The sequence below is a fragment of the Excalfactoria chinensis genome, chromosome 15 (genome assembly GCF_039878825.1).
Source record: "Excalfactoria chinensis isolate bCotChi1 chromosome 15, bCotChi1.hap2, whole genome shotgun sequence".
Lineage (NCBI taxonomy): Eukaryota > Metazoa > Chordata > Aves > Galliformes > Phasianidae > Excalfactoria > Excalfactoria chinensis.
Genome location: NC_092839.1, coordinates 12,370,669 through 12,393,889, shown reverse-complemented (window position 1 = coordinate 12,393,889; position 23,221 = coordinate 12,370,669). Strand labels below are relative to the sequence as shown.

At 50.6% G+C, this 23,221-nt stretch overlaps 1 protein-coding gene across 6 annotated transcripts in view; it reads right to left on the bottom strand.

Moving 5' to 3' along the window:
- The window catches only part of NFATC2 (nuclear factor of activated T cells 2), a 75,988-nt gene extending 52,980 nt beyond the window's left edge, over positions 1-23,008 (bottom strand). For 3 of the 6 annotated variants that reach the window (XM_072350301.1, XM_072350304.1, XM_072350305.1), the window contains exons 1-3: positions 15,245-15,609; positions 7,662-8,673; positions 7,146-7,314 (exon numbers count right to left, since the gene is read on the bottom strand). In XM_072350301.1, the coding sequence (XP_072206402.1) occupies positions 7,146-7,314; positions 7,662-8,673; positions 15,245-15,389 (1,326 nt within the window). In that variant the 5' untranslated portion in view covers positions 15,390-15,609. Of the gene's footprint in view, positions 1-7,145; positions 7,315-7,661; positions 8,674-15,244; positions 15,610-15,919; positions 15,997-16,171; positions 16,223-22,930 lie in introns of those variants that run through there. The other 3 variants (XM_072350303.1, XM_072350307.1, XM_072350306.1) reach the window with 3 other exon arrangements.
- Positions 23,009-23,221: the final 213 nt, after the last annotated feature.

Genomic DNA, 23,221 nt, shown 5'->3' with positions numbered 1-23,221 from the left:
GAATTCCTTTAAGGTTCTGTAGGTGGTCAGCCACAGGTACAACATGTGCATACAAAGAGGGAATTCAGAGAAACCTTTGGAACTCAGATTTTTGAATATTGCACGTATCGACTTGAATTTAAATATCACTGCAGCTTATATACAATTGTATTATTGTCAGGAAGTAGGAAGAGCAGATATTCTTAAATGGGGAATCCAGAGCAGCAAGGAGCAGTGACATGCCAGGCCCTACAGGCAGTAAGCACACTGTGAACTCACCCTGCCATGCTGTGCCTTGCTGCAGGAGCTGCCAGCCTCTCTGCAATTTGCGCTATCAACTCGCACCAGCTACAAGATCTTGGTTTCTGCTAGTACTGAAAGTTTCTGCATTTGCTTTTTTAATTCTTCAGGACTTCAAGTTGCACATCTACAAACCGAATGCCTGGTCTGAAACAAACAGTGATGGGCTTTACCAGACAGCAGCAGGAGAACCTGCAAGTCTTAAAGGCACCTCTGGAGAGCCCTGCGTGATGCAGGCTGTGTGATACAGACACTGATGGCCTGTGAGAGTAGAAGGGAATGATTTGTTTCCCACTCATCCGAACAGAGCTTTGCTTGTCGAGAATTGAGGCCTTTCCCCCCTGGGGAATATAAAGCTACACATCTTTAAAGATGATTTTGCACATCTTCCTGTCTAGACAACACAAGCTACTGCCAGAAGGAGAGTATAAAATTGGGGAATAAGGATATTGAGCCTAGTAAATTAATTTGTTCGAAATAAATCAGCTCTTCTGCTTGTTTCAGCTCACCGTAACACAAGGCTCAGTCTATTAACTGCTGCATACTACTTGCTGTCTCCTGGTGGAAGTCATTTCAGCTTCCCTCTGAAAGGGGTGTGCATGTGTGTGGCCATGGTGATTCAGAGGGGCCACCATCAGGCGTTGGTGGAAAGTGGGAAAACAGAACTCAACCAGCAGCACTTAATTAGAAGCAAATAGAAAGCCGCGTGAGAAATCGCTTCCTCCTACTGCTTCCCTTTTCCTGCTGTACAGGAGAAGATAAGAAAGCACTCTCAGGATCGCCCCTCGGCACACACGGGGCAGCATGCAGGCTCAGTGCCGGCTGCCGGAGGAAGGAGCCCCACTCCCCCAACTCCCACCTTCCTCCTGAAGCAGCCAGAGGCTCCAGAGCTAAGCCTGCGCCCCGAGGGCTCTGACACCACCAATGATTTTCCTGTTTGCACTTCATCTGCCCGAAGGCTGCCTTCCACACCAGCAAGCATCTTAGGACAAGGTGCAGCAGAGCAGAGGAAGATGTGCTTGTCTGAACAGACCCTGCTTGCCACAGCTCTTCTGCAGTGCCTGGTCAGTTCGTTTTGTGGTTGAAGGAACTTTGTGTTTTGGATCTGATGGTTAATTCCATCATTAACACTCTCTGGCTGCAGCACTTCCAAGGATTTTTTAGGGGGGCTTTTATTCAACAATATTCTGACCAGGATGGAGAAGTGTATTGTCTCAGGGAGAGAACCATACCAACAGCTGTCAGTAGTTAACAAAAGACCTCCTCCAGACACCGTACCGTGTAGTGGCCCTATTTTTCAATCCATGTCTTAACAAAAGCCAATTTCAGGCTCCTCCATGTTTTCCTGCCCTACCTCTGAATTATCTAGAACTTCCATTTCCTCATTGGCTCCAGTGAAGTTTTAGATTGATCCCAAGGTACAGCCAGGCTACCAGTACATACCAGTACAGTGTCAGGGCACCAACTCACCCACCCTTGTGTTTGATGGTATATTCATTTTGAAGAGAATTTCCCAGATTGATCTAAACCCCAGGTCTCTGTTCTCAGAACTGCAGATCAGTCCCTGCAATAGCACATGTTACTGCAGCAAACAGATGCACGAACCAACAGCTCGGTGCTCGTACAATTGCCACAGTTGTGCAAACAAGCTCAGTAATCGTGCAGGTAAATTAGGCATGAAACACACAGACAATTTGTCACACACGGTGATCTGGGGGCAGAATCCCCAAGGGACAACAGCAGCCAGGAGCCTGTGTAAGGCTTCCCTTTGCCAGAAGAAGGAAGTAAAGGCAATGAGAGAACACAGAAGCATGGCACAGCACGAGCCAGCTTTGCTGCACATGCCCAGCACAGCCTGCAGAGTCCAAACACTACGGAAGTGCAAGCACCAGCACCCAGCTTTGTCCCAGACCTCTGACTTCCCCTTCCCTGAGCAGGGGGACAGGCAGAGAAGGCCAAACTCAACTACCTCTATGTGCCCCCAGCACAGAATCCATCCAGGCCCACTTGTGGGAGGGTAAATTACGATAGCAAGCTGTGATTTAGCTTTGAGTTTCCATCAAAGGTTCTGGTTTCACTAATAAGCAAAACAATTAGTTGACTGTTGGAAGTCGCACACATTTACAAGCCAGAGCCCCACGGGAAGCCTAGACTAGAAAACAAAGTCTTCTTTGACTTGGAAACCACAAGAAAACACATACGGCAAAATTCAAATATAAAAGGAAAGTGCACATACATTTGTTATTGTAAAGCAGCTCCTGTGTGTTCCATTAACAGCTCCACAATTACCGCTTCTTTTTAATAAATAAATAAATAAAGAGGCAGTGAAAGTCACCACAGTTTTAAAAGTGACCACCCAGGGGAAGGAGGGCTATGCTGCTGTGCCACTGCCATGCTGTGCCACTGCCATGCTGTGCTGCTGTGCCACTGCCATGCTGTGCCACTGCCATGCTGCGCTGCTGTGCCACTGCCATGCTGTGCTGCTGTGCCACTGCCATGCTGCACTGCTCTGCAGGCCTGGGTAGCACCACAGCCCTGCACAAAGCTCAGTGCTCGCTAATGCCTCTCACTGTGTTCTTACCATCAAACCAACACCAAAGATGTAATTGCAGCAGTGGGATGGAAGCTCATATCAGGGTTACCCCTCCCCTCAGCTTCTGAAACAAGGCTGACATGAACATTCCTGCAGCTGAAGGCCCGGTGCCCGGTTTGCCCAGAATCTCAATAAAATAATACATCTCAGCCTCTCTATAGACCGTGGCAGATGCACAATGGAAACTGATGCCCTTTGTCACTACTCTCAGTCGCTTTAGGTGACTGCAGTAGTAAAACACACATTTATCTATCTGACCACCTACAAGAACCCTGCGTATTTCAGAACACAACTATTTCTAAGGAAGCAAGTACAGATCTGAGTATCCAGAGTGTGTGGATAATCACTTGCATTAATCAGCTGCTCATTTTCCTTTAAAGCTTTTCCTTTCCATTTCTCTAGCCTTGAAGGAAGGACAAGGGCTCTACTTAGAGCTCCCCAAAACATCACACAATTATGTACAACTTCTGTTCAATCATGAAAAAAAGTTTGCCTTCACACAAAGCAATAGGACAAAAACAGAACTGCTGAGCTTTCTGAATTTGTATGGCTTTTAAGGGACCAGAGACTCTTCTTGTCCGTGGGGAGAATCTCGTTCATATCCAGCCTTTCCTTATCAAATCCCAGCCCTTCCTATCAAATTGGTCATTTTTTTTTCCATCACTGTCTTTGCTGAAGAATTGAGAATCTGTCCCCCTGAAGCACAGAGGTTCTTACTGCCACATTTTCTCACGTGCAAAGGAGAAACATACTTATTTCTAAGCCTTGAGCAGTCAGGTACAAAGAAGCAGCTGTCCCCAAACTTCAGTGAAAGAGATGGAAAGAAGGAAAACAATCACATCTCCTCTGCTGTTTCAGCAACTGGATGGGTCCACAAGAAGCTATGTGCGTGTAAACTTCTTCTTTGTCCCTGCTACTCCGGATTTCCTTGCTGTTCTCAGCAATGTGACATCCAGGGGACACTCAGACTAGCAAAATGTTGGCATTCAATCTACATCTTGAAAAGGCTCAAGTTTCATTTTAGTTGACAGCAAGTTGTAGCTTCCTTCATAGAGTGATTCAGAACTGAACTGGGAGACTTCACTTCTCCATGTCTCTAGGTGGTCTCTGAAGTTGAAGAACATTAAATGAGATTAATGCCTTCTCCCTTCCTTCCCTGGGTAAACAACACAAATGGCCTCTTCTGCTTGGCCCATCTAAATTGTCATTTTGATTGATCAGACTCTTCTCCCACCAAAGTTGGAACACACAACTGGTGCAGAGCACGAGCTCTCAGAGCTAGACATGTGAAGAGGAGGAAGCAGCATCAGAAAGATAAACCACAAGATAAGGCCTGGAGGATATGAGACCTGCTGCTTTGTATCTTCAGAGCGCCCAGAAGAAGAAGCTTGCATGCAAAATTAGTTTTCAAACAAATAAATACTGCAGACCAAGACCAAGTTACAAAAACTAGCCTGCATTTCTTCCTCCAGAGGGCTCAGCTGCATAATGAGCCGCACGAAGGGTTAATTTAACAGGAAATTAGGACAAATATATATTTTAGAAAAAGTATTCAAAACAGAGGAATAGCAGCTTGACAGAAGTGGTTGTAAAATGCAATAACACAAAAGGGATGTTCACTCTTTCTATGAACACCACCACCCTGGTGGGGCTCCATACTCAGGGCACGTTTGGTTTCTCAGTGCTGAGGTCCAAAAGTTTAAGATGGTGCTGGACTCAGGAAGGTTGGAGTGGAGGGATCTGAGTGCTCAAAACAAGCACCCCAACCAACCCGAGAGTGGTTGGTGTGCTCAGTAACGACATTTCAAAAGCATCCAGGCCCCAACACAAGGTCTGAAGGCCGCAGAAGAGCAGCCCTGACATCCCCAGGCAAGCACCACATTTCCGCCCCGGGGCTGAAAGCAGACACAGCTTGCTGAAAAGTAATTCAATTTCCTTGCTATCAGATGCCTGAAACTCATGCACACTTTCCACAGTGCTAAAAATCTCTTCTGTTTCATTTTGTCTGTGATATTGGAATCTGACAGGAACACGAAAGTTAAAATGCTCTGAGGGGGAAGAAGGAAAAAAGCCTTGAAGCCAAGTAACTCATGACATGAAAGCTTTGGATTTTACTAGTCTTCATGACTTTCAGATGTTATAAACTGTACAGGTGCAGCTATCTCACTGCTCTGTACCCATATGAACTCTGTTACATTCAAGTGAACAGAGATCCAACAAATACTTCCAGGTTTATAATAAACCTTCATAAGGAAACTGTCCATATTTTCCCCATATGCAGGCACAGCTGTGCAGAGGCACATCTGCTTGGGAGACTTTAATGGGGATCTTTGATTTCACAGTTTAAGATCCCGAAGTTTGACAGCAAATTATGATAAAACTAAGAATATCAGTTCCTGTCTCCAACAGAAAATATAAATCCCTCTTTGATTGATATTGATTACAGGAAGGAAAGAAAACACTTGTATTTACCCACGTGACAAGAAACTCATTGGCTGCAATAAACATCCAGAGGTCAGGAACATCTTGGGAAGGTAAATGATACTGTTTGCAAGCAACTGAGAAATGAGCGAGTGCTGACTGCATATACAGTTCACACATCCACAGAGCTGCCAACGTACCATGGTGGGTTATGAGCTTGTCAGGTTTATCAATTAAAAAGAATCTCATCTATTAAGTTGCGGCAAACGTGACTGCTATTTATTATCATGCTGTACCCTTAAGCATCCAGTTTACATACACAAGTCCAGCTCAACCAAAGTAAACACATTCATTGATTTAACAATTTATGGCTTGATTTTAAAAGGGGTTGAGCCTGCAGGGTAATATTTAACATATATTTGAAGTCAAGCACAAGTCAACTCAGTGAAATTACTAGTATTGATCACATGCTGAGAACTGAGCAAAAGCCTCTGCGTTTGCCTGGCCTGGGCTTCCTGTAGCAAGTCACGAGTGTGATGGGAACAGCTGTAGGATGCACCCCAACTTTGCTTATTGAAAGCTGTAGCTGTGGCTGAGCCAGACAGGTGCCATGCAATTACCAGCGTTATCACACCAATACCCTGCAATGCCGACCAAAAGCCTGGCTTTCCTTCCTGAGCCATATTGCCTGAAATGAGCAGGAAATGAGTGAAAAGCCTGATGTGGCCCCAAATGGCTACAGTCCAGCTGCTCAGCCGTTTCTTTACCACGGACTTTGCACATTGAATAAGCCCTTCCATGGATCAGCTCATCAGCTGAGGGTCAAATTTGGATACCCTCATCTGTCTCAGCCTGGATCTGGTTTGCTGATTTCAGCAGTATGAATTCCCTTCTCACAAGCATGGGTAGGACCATAACCAGAGTTATGCAGCACTACAAGCAAAATCTCAGAGATAGAAAGTGTTGTGCCTACAGAAATCAGCCCAATTCAGGAGGGAGCTCCTGCTTAAACTCATTCATCCTTTCTCTGTAGAGTCACAAATCTGGTCAACACATTCTCTCTATAGCCACAGCTTTAAAAAAAGGCCAGATGTTTTCTTCAACTCATCCCCATTGCTATGTAATTCTGATGCCCTCCTATCTCCTTATCACACCACAATTACAGCTAGTACCATTTCCTATTGGTGTCACATATCCAGGACAAAAAGGAAGGCAGCAAGTTACCATAGATGATGAGCAAAACTATCAGTAAGCTACACACAAAACAGGCACGAGCCTGAAACAAGTGAAACAAGTGCTTGAATCACACACAGGTGAGTTTCTCTGACCTGCATTTCATGGGAACTTGTTCTGCAGGAACCCAGGGCATCAAGGCTCAGAAATGCTCATCCACTGCAGCTAGGAGGACACAGTACTGTAGATCTAACACAATCTGCTACTGATTTCAAATCTCAGCTTGGTCAGTCACTGAGCTCGAAAGCCAGGCATGATATCTTTACATCTTGAACATCTCAGAACACCCTAACCAACAGAGAGACCATTTTCAAGGTAAAATGGGTTCAGATGGGATTTAGGGCATCTAGATATCTTATGACAGAGATGGATCACAGAATTCAATGTTTAGCCCAGAAAAAGTAGCAAATACTTTTCTTCAGTTCCTGAGTTTTCATAAGCCAATCCAAACCAACTTCTCAAACTTCCAGAAACGCCCCCATCCAACTTCAGACATTTCATAAAGATCCACAATCACACCCAGAGTCACAAGCTCCCCATTTCCAGGTCAGTCCCCTACACAGCTTTCCACCATAAGCTAGCCCGTCTTTCCCCATGCATTTCCTCTCCAGTCCCTTACCTGGACCACAGGATGGCCTCCAGTTGGGGCTTTCACAGCCCCTCGACTCCCCTCGGTCTCGTAGTGTGCACGGTGGTGAGGCTTGGGCTGCACCTCGATGCGGAGCTCGTAGGAGCCGGACTGGCTGGAGAGCGGCCACTCAAGGGGCGGCAGTGACTGGACAGGCAAGCTGGGCACAGAGAGACAGGAGAGCTGAAGCTTCTAGCACTTCACTTCTCAAAGCCCTGATACATTTGCCCATCAAAAACCCCACCAGGGCTGCTTCCACTTTTTATATGGTTAGGCAAACTAATGTGCAGAACCAATGAATCAGTTCAACAATGTTTCTTCCAAACCCATATCTTCCATCCCTCACAGTCATAATGAATTGGACTCCCATTAACCTTTGCTGCCCCTAAGCACGTAGCTCTGCTATGCAGCAGGATCTACCCAGGGAAACACTCCCTATGGATCGCCACACACAGGATAGGGCATCACACTGTCAGAGAACCCACAACCACAAGAAGCATTACATACCTGCAGATAGGTATTGCTGGCATCAGTTGCTTTGTCCAGGATGGAGGAACCAACAAAATCGATTCTGGTGCTGAGTTCCTCCTGTCCTCCTGCTCACAGGGCCCGTGGAAGTCAACAGTCTGAAAGACGTGGCACGGAATGCTGTTTTTGTGGGAAGGCATTGATGAAGGGTCAGGGCTGGTTTTCCAAATTTTGGTGGGAACACCACAGGAAGGATCTGTAGGAAGGCTGCTCATAGCATCCATGGAAAGAGGAGCGCTGGACAACTGCGTGTAAGTGACCGTAGAGCTGTCTTCCCTCAGGGGGATGCGCGGAGAGGATTGTGGAGAGGGGGTCCTTGACTGTCGTGGAGAGGTGGAAGGCTGCTGAGTGCAAGAGTACCTCCGTTTTGCACCTGGCGATGAAGACCTTGAGTTGGGACGTGGTGATGGTGAATGTTGTCCCAAGCAGGTTTCCTCCGTGATGCTTGTTCGTGGTGACATTATTGGAGAGGTTCTAGGAGAATAATGAGTATGGATGTTTTGAAACTGCGGACAAAGGTCATCACTAGGACCATTATTTGGTGAAACACATGGTGATGTGCAAGGAGATAAATTTGTCTCTGAAATGAAACTTGCAGAAGAGCCGCTACTAGCTGGGCTCAGACACAGTGGTTCTCTGTAGCCCTCAAAGCCAGGGACAGGCAGGGTAACCCTTGGGCTAGTGGTAGCTGAGTTTGACTGATGTTCTACCAAAAGAACATCTGTGTCTCTGCTGCGGAAGGGACCCCCTGAATTAATCAGTTCAGGATATGAAGTAATTTCAATCCTAGGACTCGGAGCAGAGGCCCCTGCGGCGCTGGCAGGGTGTGTAGGTGCTGTCCCTATGCTATCTGGCTGTCCATATCTGCCCATGGGATCTGCAGAAAGGCTAGGAAAAGGCAGGGGGCATGGCTTGAGGCCACAGTCCAAGACATCATGAGCGTATGCAACTCCAGAGGGTGGGCTGTTGGTTTTATGTGGAGTCGGTTCTTCTGGAAAAAGAAGGGTCTCTTTAAGACTATAAATATTATTACAGAAGCTGAGCAATCACGGATTAAAAATATGCATATTTATATACTGCTTGTGATCAGGTATTAGGTAAGTATTTGTTTAATTATTTTTAACTGCAATTAATACTTGTGAAAATTACTGGATTAACAGCCAGGGAAGCCCAAGAGCAGATGAGGCACGGACAGAAGCGCTGCCAGCACCTCCATGCTGCCCTGTGGACTCCCACAACCCGAGTCCTGAGCTAGAGGGGTCACCTGGAGGGGTACACAACACATCAGCCTCCCTGCTGGCCTTCCTATCCATTTGGACAACTATGCCCATTAGCATCAATTGGGGTACTGCGATTCTGATCAAATTTTATCAGCTATGAGCTGGAGTGAGACCATCACATCATGAAACTGCTTCCAAGTGAGACTACATAAAACCAAAACATCGAGGAACAGCTTTTAATAGAGAGAAAAATATTTCTTACACATCAAATCCCAGCCAAAGTAAAAGGCTTCATGAAACCAATGCTGAGTTCAAGTTCTCAAAATAAGAAGCCAGTTGTTTGGCTCCGTATCACCCCAATGAGTTTCAGTGACAAGTTTTGCACAAGAAAGCACTGTATGATCAGAAATCAGTACGTGTGCCACACAAGGAGTGCTTCACTGAATTATGCAGATAACCACTCCAACATCTCTGCCTCCCAGCCTACACAAGGGAGCATTTCCCATGAGCAGCACATTGCACACAGAGCCAGGTCGGTGACAACTGCACCTTGTGCAAAAGCAGACAAGCCCAAAGTGATGCTTCTACACACAGTGACTGTGATTTAAGTTCAGGGGTTTTCTGTTAGCTTTCACTATTGAATTCTTCTGAACGTGAAAGCAAAACCCTCCACAGGTGGGTTTGTAATGTAAAAAAGAACAGTTCAAAGCCACCTCTATTTTTTGATGACGAACCCCATTTTCCCCTCCAAAGCGACAGCGTTTCCCAAGTATGGGACTCATCAGCTCTGGAGAAACAACCTGGAGAAACCCATTTAAAGAGCAATTTAACAGGAACTGCTGAGCATAGTGCTTACTGAAAAACAACTAAAGCCACACACAGAATCTACATGGGACAGAACCAGAGAGAGATGACTGGGGAGTCCAGTTGGCAGAGCTCCTAAGGTTCCCTCTGGCACTTAATCCTGGCCATCGCTCCTTGGGGAGTAGAGAAAAAGCAGTGATAACTGAACTTGGAGCCACATATTTCTCAGCACCATTATCTCACTCGTGGGAATTCACGTGTCACTCACATCACCCACATTCTGTTGCATCATACCCAGATATTGGTGTGGCTCACCCCTCCTTAGGGCTCAGTAGAGCAGCACACCTCTTGGCAGCCACACAAAACATCACTCCCACTGCTTTCAGAAGAATCATTCGGATTTAAATTAAGGCAGGAAAGCAAAATTAGCACCAAACAGAGCAAAGCTTGAGATGGGATTCACACCACCATCGCAGCTTCAGCCAAGGAACAGGGCTGGCCTGGCTCCCCACACAGAGCAGCAGCTGCCCCACATATCTGCTCCTTATCTGTGCCACAGCTGCTGGGCAGCACGCAGCAGGGACAACACTGCAGCTCCTCACAACTCGTGCCAAGCACTGAAGCTGGTGTGTTCAGATTGGCACACCACCCTCCCCCCCTTTACGTTCATTAAAAATCAGCCTTCAGATGACTTTAGTTTTGCTTTTCACTGAAATACTGTGTCTGAACGAGCACTTTCACCCTTCATATTCACCCTCCCAAGCAGGATCCATGCTCCAGATGTTAATAACCCCACTTATGCACACCACAAGCTGCAACACGAACCGTGCCTCCACACAGCATTCCTCACAGCACTGCAGCGCTTCACGGCCACGCAAAGCCAGATTGCTCACAGTGCACAGCAGGCACCCTGTGCCAAACAGACAACACCCACAGCCTTCCTCAGAGCAAAAACATTTCTCCACTGCCCCACCATCAAGTTATTGATCCAGCAGCACTGGGATGGGACTGAGCTGCAGACAGCAGCTAGGCTGCATGGGGTTGAGGCTCAGCACCAGGGCTCCAGTCCCCACAGGATGAGGGTTTTTTGGGACATTTCCAGGCCCTGCGTGCCTTCAGAGCTGCAGTGAAGTCACTGTCCCAGGCACTGCTGCCCACGCCTGTGATGCTGCGCTGCAACACTCTGACTTCACCAGGAGGGAAAAGGGGGGGGCTGGGCAAAGCAGCAAGCACTGCATTCCAGAAATAGAATTCTGCTGCTGAAATCAGTAGAAGTTTTTGTTTGTGCCTCAGCAGGAGCAGGGCTGGCTGCTCAGCTCACTGCCAAGGCACTGAGCAGCCTGAGCTGTGGGACCCACATGCAAACACCACAGGGTTTGTTCTTCCAGTGTCAGAGAGAGAGAAAGCGGGGTGCAGGGAAATGTTCCCCTCTGCCTTCCCAGCACCAGCACGAACGTGCAGCAGCCCAGGGCAGGGCAATGCCTCCAGGCACATGGCCCCAGGGAGGCAGCAGCGCCTGTGCAGCTCCACAAGGTGGGGATGAAAAGCTGCCCCAGGAGCAGAGGGCAGCAAACCACTGCCCAGAGCTGACAGACAGCAGCCCCACTGCCCCCCAGCAGGGGCCATTGCATCCCCTCCAAGAGGGCTGTTAGGACCAAGAGACCTAACAGCGGTGTTTTTCAAGATCAGAAATAGCTTTAAAACCATCACGTGGAAACTCTGGATGTGCAGCTTTGTACCCCAAGTTCTGCCATCTCCAAGGATCCACCCATTCCTGCAACCCAGCACACAGACCAAGCTCCTCCTGCCGCCAGCTTTTTGACCACGGGTGGGAAGACGTCACAGGGAGCGACCCAGCTCCTGTGGGACCTCTGTGCCACACGGGTAATTACAGTGCTTCCCCACCTCCCATCCCCTGGGCACTCCTCAGCCTTTGCTTCTGGTGCTGAATCACCCACTGATTCACCAACAAAACGTCCTTCTCGTCTGAAAGGGAGTTTAAAGAAAGCTTCACATCCAAGCCACGCAAGCCGTCACACCCCCTCTGCTACCCACGGCTCAGTAAGCCCCAGCCCTGCTCGGGATGCTCCAAGCCCCGCCGTGCTGCATCCACACTGACACTCCATCCACACTGACACTCCATAGCTCCTGCTCTGCCCTGCAGTCTTTATGCACTGTTCAAAAGACGACCTTTCCTCCTCTCACAATAGGAAAAGAAAGCAGGGCTCTGCTTGCTCCCATGCAATAAATAAACAGCACACCAGACTCCGCAGACACACGACTGCTACCAGCAGCTCAACTACTCAGCGCGTGCCCCCCTCCCCCCTCCCAAAGTCTCCCCAGGTGCTCTCATCAGATGCAATTAACAACGAGAGTTAAAACACAGGTGGAAAAGATCAGCAGACCGAAGTTCCAAAGGATTTCACCTTTTCACAGTGGCAGGACCTGCTGGCCACGAGGTGTTTCTGAGTCCCGGTGTGTGCATGCAGGGTGGCAATGGCCCATCCTCTGCCACGCTTTGTAAAACAAGGCAGTAGCCTCAAAGCCATTCTGTGAGCCAAGTGCCACCTTCCCAATTAGCGTGAAACCAAGGATTAACAGACCGTCAGAGTAGCTGCATTCCACGATGGGTTTACACAAATCATCACCTAAGAAAAGCTGAGGACAGCAGCTGTGTGTGGGATGGGGGAGCTCAGGGGAGAAGCACAGCTTTGCCCTCATCCATTTGCAGCAGCGCATCTCCTGTGATTTAAATGGAGTTACTTATCTGTACAAGAGTCCAAAAGTTCTTAATCTGCATACTGTCATTTCAAAGGGCCGTTGCCGAGCCTGTGGCATTTTTCAAAAGCTGAGCATCCTGCTGTATAGCTGACTGCTTGGAAGCTCAAAGTGAAAGTTGGTTTCCTGAGTGAAATCTGGTATTCTCTGCTACATGTGCATATTTGTTTCCTTGCTGTAGGGCTGCTGCAGAACATCGTGTCCTGCCTTACTGAGCCCGGTGCAGCACCGAGCTGCAAGCGCTTCTTCCCCTTCTGACAGCTTCATACTGAGGAGAAAAGGAGCGATGCAGACACCTACCCAGAGTCTGACAGCTACCAGATGTGGCAATATCCCCGCGTCTGTCTGTGCACTGACAAGCATTCCGAAGAACAGTAACGTTTACAAACATTCCTTACTTCCCCTCTATTTATGATATGCACACAGCCGCTTCCTCATAGGTCCTTACTGCAACATGGAACAGAAGATGGAAACAAGACTAAACTTGGGATATCACCAGCAGTACCTCCATGTGTCTATTGCAAGGAAGCAAATCTAACACATTCTCTGACAGAGAAAGCATCTTCCTCGCCCAGGTGAAACTATGAGCCCCCAGCAGCCAGGAGAGCTGCCCTACAGCTCCAGCAGCACATCTGTCCCCGTCCCCATCCCCATCCCTCCTGTCTGGGGAGAGCAGCAGATGTCTAAACCATGTCTGGCAAGGACAGGAAAAGGCACATGGAAAATGGCACAGGGTACAAGGCTCCTGCTTATGGAAACAGCTGGCTTAATGAGGAATATCTAATATTAATAATATTGACCGTAGGGTTTTTACTGACTCTTTTTCCCCTGTTGCTTTTATAGCGGTCCCTGTTCCTGTTGTCTCAGGCACACATCAGCACTCCTGAACGCCAGCGGCTTTCAGTAAGAATATTTCTGGCATTCCCATGACAACAAGTTGTGGTACCGATCCTACTTTGAAAACATCAGCTTAAGCGGATACAATCAAATCACAGCTTTGGCAACATCCACCAGCAGCGCTTTCTTCCCCCGACCCACCCCCAAAGCCTCACGGTTCCCGTTGTTTCTTTAACAAAAAAAAAAAAGGCTCTGAGCCTGTTTGCAGAGATTTGTTATTGCAGGAGCTGCGAGGTGGGTGGAGCTGCCCAGACTCGGAGGAAATCGGGGCCACTCAGACGGGCCCTGAATGCGGGCAGCAGGCTGCAGCACTGCCATCCTCAGATGCTCCTATGGCTTTGGTTGCGTTTTGAATCCTCCACAGAAAGGACTTGTTTTCCCAACTGCAGTTCAGACGAGGCCAGAATCTCACATGAACAACAAGCATCATTTACCACCAGCATGTGGACAAAAAGCCCTTCCCCAAAATTTGAACATTTTCTGTTCTCGTGTAAACATGCTTTAATCTTTTGTACATGAAAGGTCACGGATGTACACTGGATTGCTTACAGACTTTGCCTGGTGCTTTTCAAAGCGAGAAAGAATGCTCTCCAGATTACAATGCTGGTATATATGGTTGTGATCTTTTTTTTTTATGCTAATGATTTCCATCTTTGGAACAAACAAAATTACTACTAATTATGGTTTGCAGCCATTCAGATGGGGAGAAAGCAGGCTCAAGAAGGAAGTTACTTCTACTACGAGCACACACTGCTCCGCATTTATGCGGTTGAGAAGATTAAAACTTTCTACCCCCCACCTACGCACTATTATGTGCTGCAGAACTTCCCCCTTCGTGCCCCACAGCAGGACGCTGTACTGAAGAAAGAAGTCATGAAAAAACACAAACAAAAAAACAACCAGTATCTGAAGCTTTCACTGAGACTGAATGTATTTCCATTAATATCTCTGACCTCTTCCCATCATGGATTTCTTTCAGTATTTGATCTACATCGAACCTCGAAACAACATCCAGCTCTGTACATCTGCTGCCATCACCCCCCTTGCCCAGCTGCCATGCTGGCAGTCTGTGTGTGTGAACAGGTGAGCGATGGACTCTTCAGTTCACCAAGGACACCCCAGCTCAGACCCACTGGTCTCCTTCCACAAATGCCCTCACAAAACAGCTCCTCAGCTCTGCAGAACTACAACCAACATATCTTAGAAATGACCTGGCAATCCATCCCCTGGGCCCTGCCTTTCAGCTTTGTCTGCTTCACACAAACCTGCATTTCATGGGATAGGAAACACTACTTTTTAGTGCCGCTGACGGTTACAGTTATCATTTAGGAAGTCAGGGAACACATCAGTGCTGGTAGTACCACAGACTTGCATCAGCTCAGGGAAGTAGAACGGGCTGCCTTTTCTTGTTTTTAGGCTGAAGGGTACGGTGTTTGAACCCGGAGCAGGAGCTGGCCGCCCCCCCAGGCCGCTCGCTCCGTGCTCCTGCCCTGCGCCAGCTCCCAGCACACCCGCTAGCACGACGACGACGCTCACAAGGAGACCAACGGAGCCGAGCGCTTCTGCTTCGTCTCTCACCGCTGGGCTCAAGTTCCCACGTGCACCGCTTCTGTAACTAATAAGAAATCCATCCCCCAGCCGCTCGCGGACGCTCGGTCAACCTGCAGGGCTCGGGGCAGCCACCGCCCGCAGGTGCCAACTGCGGCACCGCGACGCCCCACGAGTACCGTGCCGCGGTCCGGGCTCCTGCCCAAGGCCGACCCCGCGGGGGGTCGGCAGCGCCTCGGGGACTCCCGAGCGGCCGCAGGCAGCGCCCGGCCCCGGCAGCGGGGCCCCGTCGGGGCGAGGCTGCTCCTCACCAACCTTCGATCGGCTTCAGGTAGTCGTAGTCGAAGAGAATAGAGAAATCAAACTCCTCCTGCGGGCTGCCGTCCCGGGCCGGGCCGGGGCAGTGCCCGGGGGTCCCGTCCTGCGGGTCGGGCTCCGCAGCTTGAGCAGCGGCGCTCATCGTGGCCACCCCCGGCGGGCAGCGGTGGGGCGGGAGGCTCGTCCGGGGCTGGCCTGCTGCTACAGGAGCCCGAAGGGCGATGGGAACCGGAGGTATCCTTCCAAGTGCAAGTGGAGAGGAGTCAGGGAAAAAAAAACGGGGAGAGAAAAGAGGCAGAAAACAAACAAACAAAAATAATAAGGTCTTCCAGGGATCGCTGAGGCCGGCTCCGCTGCCCCGACAGCGGTCGCACGCGAGGGGGATCGGGAGCCGAACGGTAGCAGCTTCCTGCTCCCGAGCAGCCACCTGCAGCCCGGAGCCGCCCCCGGGGAGGAGGAGCCCTGCCCGACCCGTACCGGCCCCAGCCCCGGGGAAAGGGTGGCTGCTGCGAGAGGATGCTGGAGGAGCGGGGGAAGTGAAACGGGAAAGGGAAGCGCAGGATTGTGGGGGTTGTCGATGGGCTCGCACAGTGCTGGCAGTAGCGGTGGTGTGGGGCACCTCGGGAAGTCCCACTGAACTCCCACGGGGTGAACCACCCTCTGCAATGTTACCCGACGCTGAGCAGTGCTTCGTGTTCCGCTCACAGCCTCCCCCACTCCAGCCATCAGTTCATGCTGGTGGAGCCTGCAGCAGCTCCAGGAGCCCAGGTGCCGCCCTTGCCTTCTCCAGTTGCTTTGTATCCCATGCCATGTGCTCCCTGATCTCTCTGCAAGGCACCAGCAGGCGATTTCTGGGCACATCTCCTCCTGCACTCACAGGTCAACCTCTTTTAACTGGGACACCCACAGAAACACGAAGCTCACCCTGCACAAGGCCTCTGTTCTTTCCCTGCCCTGCTCACAAATAGTATTTCACCAACCAGCTCCCCCTACATTCCACACTGCCAGCACTGCCAGCCATCCTGCTGCCCCTTGTCCACCTCCGCCGCATTGCCTCACTCATCTGCACCTTCTGCAGCCATTGCCCCGCATGCTGGCTCTGCCTGCCTGCAGCCCACTGCCCTCCAACAGCTACTGCCACCTGTGCTGACTTCACCTGGAGATCCTAAATTTGTGTGATTGCAGCACCTGTGGTCAGAGGACTTTCTTTCCTTGCTTACCTGTCTGTATGGTCCCCTTCACTGGTGTGCACATTGCTGTCATTGGGTCTGTGGGCAGAGTAGAAGGGCAAAGGCAGACGGACTGAGATCATTAGAAAAGTATATTAGTATTCACTTCAACCTGTTTGTATTTGCTAAGCCTGTTAGCAGGACAACATCAACTGCATTACAAATCTGACCCCAAGTTGCTGGCTAAGCTCACCAAAAGCCTTTAACATGGTGCACATCAGCCAGGATCTCAGCATAGAATCATAGAATACATCAACAGCATGTAGGCTTGTAACCTGTCCCCTTCATCAGTAATACGGCAGCCAATGAATGACCTCCTCACTGCACTGTTTTTCTCCATCCTCTGGTTCAGAGCACCAGAACTGGGCTTTTCCTGCTACTTAAAACCAGTTCCTCCACTGAGCTTCTGCAGGCTCTCAGCAAACCCCGTGCCAGCAGCTCCGGGTTGCGTTAGGGGCACCTATTGGTGAATGCAAACACTGCACGAGGCTCTCTGCTGCGGAGGGAAGGGCAACTGCAAGGGCACTGCTGTGGGAAATCAGGCCTTAATGACATTAATTCTTTACTTGAATGTGGTTAGGGATAGGGGAAGCAGCCGTCCAGAGGGGCAGGTGATCCCACAGACCTGCTGCACTGAGGTTTATACTGAGACCTCTACAGGAGGAGATAGCTGTAAATAGAAAGGAACCCTACTAGTAAATGCTGTCTACACGTTACACTGGAGCATGATTTAGACAGAGAGAAGCCATTATTCTGTATTCACAGCCATCAGACTAATGAGGGATGTCACTGCAATCAGTGCTGTATTTTAACTCAGCAGAGACTAAAAGAGAGTTGGTTTTTGTTTTTCTCATGAATGTATAATGTACCCAGTAATACAGCTGAATGCTCGCATCAGGCTATCTGAACTTCCCGCACAGCAGCCAGGATCAGCAAGGAGTGGGGTTTCCTCAGGGTCAGCGTGCAGCTGTATGCACACATGTGTGTGTGTGTGTGTAAGCAGTGTGCAAAGCCCAGGGCTGTGTGCATCTCCTGCACCGTGTGCGGCTTCTCCCGCCCGCGTGGCTCCCTGCCTGCCGCGGGGACTGCCGGCGCTCTGCTGAAAAGCATCCAGTGTCTCTCTGCGGTTGAGATGGAGACCACAGTTAAAGTCTACCTCATCTGCTGCAGCGATTCCTAATGCTACACGAGGCACTCGTGCTCTGGAGTTCCTTACTGTCTGCTTCGGCCAGGAATGGGCTGCGCTGCCGCCGGGTGCAGCCAGGGAAGGCTGCGCAGCCGGTGATTAGCGGTCACGGCTACTGAGACCCAGAGCTGGGCCCCCCCAGAAGGCTGCAGCTGGGGCTGAGCTCCTGCCCTCAGGAACGTGCACAGGGAGCGGCCCCGCAGGGAGCGTGGGCTGCTGCGTCTGAGGGCTCCACTCGTTCCCCAGTGTTTAAATTTGAAGAACAAAATATATGAAATTGGCGTGTTTATTTATCTGTTCTGAAATGATGCTTACCATTTGCTGGAGCGTTAACCTTTTATCATTGGCTGTTCTATGTGAAATTTGTTAGAAAAACTAAATATACTTGCTGATCTTGGCTTAGCTCTAAAGGGAGCTGTCAGCCTTCCAGCTCACAACACATGGAGCACGAGTGGATAACATCATTTGTATTAGCCACAAAAAGAAAAGACACAAACGATAACATTGGCCTTTCAAATTAAGATACGGATGACTGGCAGAGAGCATGGGGAAATGACCCCATCTTCTGCTCAGTCTTGATCCGATCCTCTATCCTATGTTGCCTAGCTCGTCTGCAACCCATTAAGAATGTACAGTTTCGAAGTTATCCTTAGCTACTCCTAGAATTAGTAATACTCCACAAATGGAAAATGTACCTTTTGCTTTCCAAGAGGACCATGTCATGCGAAATAGCTTTGCTGCTAATTCATCGAATCATAAATTCTGACACTGACAAGGAATTGGGGTGACAGCAGTGAGAGAAGTGCTGGAGAAAGGCAGGGATTAGCTCAGTTTGTAGGAGTCAGCTCTTCTGCCCAGCAGACAACCTGACAGATGTCAGGGAGCTGCAGCCTCCGGGCACATCGCCGCGTGGCTTCCCCTGTGCGCACAGGGCACGTGAGGACATTGGTCATATGGCAATAACAGCTCCCACAGGCTTCCAGTGTGCAGAGGTGTGAGTTACAGTGCTGCACCCCGTGGGCTGTGCTGGAACCTACCAATGTGCCGTTCCAGCAGAAGTGTTCTAAATCCACACAGTGCAGATCTAAATGGAAATGCACACAACCAACCATCAGTGGGTGCGAGCAGCTGCAGTGTGTGCAGCTTGAGTGACAGCTGCAGCTTTTGGAGAACTCTGAGGACTGAGTTTAACTTAATCGCCAAACATGTTCTTAAGCCAACAGTTAGAAAAAGGTGTTTGAGCTGCTCCAGCTTACAGATACTACCCAGCCGCCATTAATACTTTGCCGTGAAGATAAGGCAGGAAAACTACAAGGCTGAAGCAGACTGTGGGCTCTTCCGCTCAATATGTGCACTCAGAAAAGGCATCCAGCCACTTCAAATCAGAGGAAAAACCCAAACAATGTGACAAATGCTTCCTAATGCTTGTTATCCATTGAGACTGGAGAGAAAGGCTAGAATGCAGCATGCAAGGACTGGAAATACTACTTGCTTTCCCTAACTCTGTTTTTTCCACATGAGAAACACTTCCTCCCCATAAACTCCTCCATCTTTGCTCCCTTCTGTGCTCTCACAAGCAGTGCAGCCCCCAACTCCCCTCCCCCCTGGGCTCCTGATGCCCACAGCAGAGCTCTGGGACTCAGCACCAGCTCCTGGTTTTCTATAACGCTGCTCTCATGAGCCAGAAAGGTGTTTCAAGGAGTTAAGCAAAATCTGTCCTTGGCAGCAGTAACAAAAATTGCAGCCACGTATACTTGCAGCAGCCTCCGCACAGAGCATAACTGGAAATACACTGTGTTGCCATTTCAGGGAACTGGAGAATGGAAGGACTCCTTTTCCACATAGTTGGATGAGAGCTTGCCCTTGGCAGCACTTTGCCTTAATAAACTTCAGAAGTATGTGACTGCAGCACTACCTGGGTACTTGGGGATGAGAAATCCAAAATCAGAGCTAAGAATACTTTTTTAGTGTAACACAAACTACGATTTTAAAAGCACTCAATGTAATTCTCAATGTTTAAATCTGCTGCAGATCCAGCAAACTGCTTCCGAGTTCCAGTTTCTCCTTACAGCGTCCCACTGTGTTCCCTGCACTGTAGCGCGGGTGGTTGGATGATGTTCTGAGTTGAAAGAAGATGTAGACACCCTTCTGAGAAGTGTGCGGACTGCTGATGGCTGGGAGGACCACACGACACGTAACCAGATCTATACGACTGCAGCACACTCCTATTAAACAGCGCTAAAGAACAAGAGCTGGGGAAGGGTATATTAAAAATGCTGCACTTCAGCAGCTGAAACCCAGAGAAAATACAAATCCGTGCTGTCTTAAAAACCAAAGAGTCCTGACGGTCCATGTGGCAAACATCAGAAATTTAGCAGGCAACCAGGACTTGCACGTGGACTTTATCCAAGCGCTTTCAAATGAGCTCAGACTGCAGTGGATGAGCTGCTCAGCCTGAAGTGCGGGGAGTGCTGGGAGAGAAAAAGGAACGGGAGGCGGCGGAAGGGGGGAAATATTCCGGCACTTCTGTAAGAGACGCACTTGCACAGACAACCATTCAATTTTGGGGTCAGGTTGAGTCAGAGATATTACCCCCCAATTTCAGGCTCAAAGCGGTTTGGCAAGAAAGGACGATGGAAAAATTGCTCATATCTCCACGTTCCCATTAAGTTCTGAAGTCTGCTGTGCAAACCAAAGGAATGCGCGTATCATAGTTTAAAAAAATAGATTAAGCCAGTAGTGGAAAAGAAGCTCTGGGATATTATTATCCTTGGCTGTTTCCAAAAAATGAATGATGAAACATTTCAGTTAGAATATCTATTGGAATGTTATAAAAGAGTGCTCCAATTATGTCAGTGTCCCATCTGTGAATGCGATTTCTGCCCCGTAAGAGAGACTCGGAGGTGATTCACTGGCTGTGAGCTGCTGTAACCGTCTCGCCACGCGTGCTGGCACACGGGAAGGGGCTGCCTGGAGAGGCAGAGCATCAGGAATGTGGGAAAACGGGATGACAGAGGGACTCGGTCACCTGATGCAAACCTCTGCCGTGTCCCTGTCCTGCTGACATTTGCAGAAGCTCAAGGGAGCACAGCCAGAGAAGCACCATCCTTTTGCAAACAGCCACGTACAGCCTTCGTTCCCCACTCTGAGCCAGCTCTCATTGTAAAATGCGGCTAGAGCCCAGAATTATTAACACTTTCTTACACACCCTACATTAATGAAACTCCTGCACTGTTCTGTGGGTGCAGGAGTCCTCCCAGACCCAGAGCCTGATCCTGAAAGTGCCACTTGCTATTTATTCCCAGCACTTTCAAGCCGCTGAATCATTATGGACGGGTTGTGAGCAGAACTGACACAACAGAGAATTGCTGTCACACTCCACTCCTATTGCTGCCGTGCCACTAACAGGAGCATGAATTTTGCCTGAGGGAGAAATAGGTGCCAGGGCCCAGGAGTGCAATCGCAGAGCACCTCGGGGCTGTGCCGTGTGGCTGCTGGAGCAGCTGCTGGGCTCTCCGATATTTGATCTGGAAAAAAACTCGGTGCTTTTTGTTTCAGTCTGTGACTGCAGGGCACTGCGGGGCGGAACTGCTGGGGAAAGGGGCTGCACAATAATGGGACAAAGTGCAGCAGCTGCTGCCAGAGTGCTGCCTTGTGCTGAGGTACATGCCTACCCTATAGCAGGTGAGAGCATGACCTTACTTAGGAGAAAAAGTCTCCCGTCTTTCACCTTCCTCCTCTCTCTGCAGCAAAATAAGTTCTCCGGGTTGTTGTGAGAGTGACTAAGAGCAGCTGAGGTGCTCAGGGTAGAGGGAGTTGTGGCCGGAGAAAACCGAGGACCCAGGAGACAAAGCGATGGCCTGATCCTAAGGCGGTGCAAAGCCCGTCAGCGCCTTTCCATTGGCTCTACCGAGTTCTCGGATGATCCCTTTCGGGTGCGTGTATTAATGAGTGTATTTTGGCAGGTGCCTGGGAAGCTTCCTAAGGCAGGAAAAAAAGGAAATCGCCTCTACTACGAGTCCTACCAGCACAGCCCCGTGGCAGCGGCCGCGTCCCTCCAACGCATCCCCGACCCCGCACGGGGCGGCCGCGGGGCGCAGCGGGCACAGACGGCGGCGGGGAGCTGAGCGGGGCAGAATCGAAAATGGAACGGAAAAGCGCTTCCATCCTCCGCCTCCTTCCCCCTAGCGCAGCTTCGCTATCGAAATAGCGACTCACCTGCGCTCCCCTCCCCGCCCGGCCCTCGGGGCGCAGTGCAGAGCGGGCAGGGGGCCGCAGGGCCGGGGGAGCAGCCAGCGCCTCGCGTTGGGATCGCCGACTCCGTACGAGAGCCGGGCCGCGGGCGGCGGGGGCTTTCCCAGCGCGGAGCATCCCGCGCCCGGCTCCGCTCCCGGGAGCTCCGATCACGGCTGCGCCCGCGGACGCGCTCCCTGACAGCCGCAGCCCCGCACGGCCGCACCGCGCTCCTCTCCGCGTCCCCACGCACGGCCGCTCCCGGCGCCGCGCCCACAGCCCGGGCCCGCAGCCGCACTCGCCGCTGCAGGGGAAGCCGGAGCTTCCCCCGGTGCCCCCGGCCTCCGTCCCGCCAGGGGATGGGGGGATCTCGGCGGCGGAAGCGGGCTGGCGGCTCGGGGACCGAGCGGACCCCGGCGCCGGCGCTGACAGCGGCGCAGACTCCTCCTCTCGCCGCGCTTAACTCTTCCTTCCACCGGCACCGAGACGCCGCGGCGAGGGCGGGGAAGCGGAGCGCGTCCCCCGTGAATCTCCGGAGCCCTCCGTCCGACTCGCCCCGAGCGGGGGCCGCCCCCGGGGAGCTCCGAGCCCGCGTCCCCCCGCATCCCCCGACCGCAGCGCGGCCCGGAGCCGCCGGTCCGAGCGCAGCGCCGCCTCCGCCCGCCGGCGGACCCGGGGAAGCCGCCTGCGGAGCCCTGAGATCCAGCCCCGGGCAGGGGGCGGAAGGGTTAAGCGGCCCGGAGGTTTGACAGCGAGCCTCCTCGGGTGATGGCTTGGAAGAGGAGAGCCTCTCTGGCTGAGCTTTAAAGGAGGCTTTTCCAGACAGCTTTGTATCGCCTTCACACCGAACCCAAACCCCGTCCGGTCCCCGAGGGACCCTCCTGTCACGACCCCCTCCCTGCCCGCTCGTCCGCGCTGCCCGAGGCAGAACGAAGCGCCGGGGCCGCGGGGTGAGCGGAGCAGTGCTGGGAAAGGGAAAGGCACAGGGACACACACACAGCGCACAGACAACACAGCACCCCAGCGAGACCCTACCTTGATCCATAGACCTCATGATGTGGTGGTAATGAAGCAGCCTGCAGGCAGTTTCTCTCTGCATTGGGAACTTAAATTAAAAAAAAAAAAAAAAAAAAAAAAAAAAAAAAAAAAAAAAAAAAAAAAAGGTATCAGTAAAAATTTTAAAAAAAAAAAAAAAAAAAAAGTCTTCTTTAAACCATGATCGACCAGTGCTGCCCAGACAGAGGGAACCCCTCCTGCTCGCCTCCTCTGTAAGCGTTTGGAGGTGCTAAGAGGGATCCGAACTGGGCTGAGCTTGTTCCTGAAGTG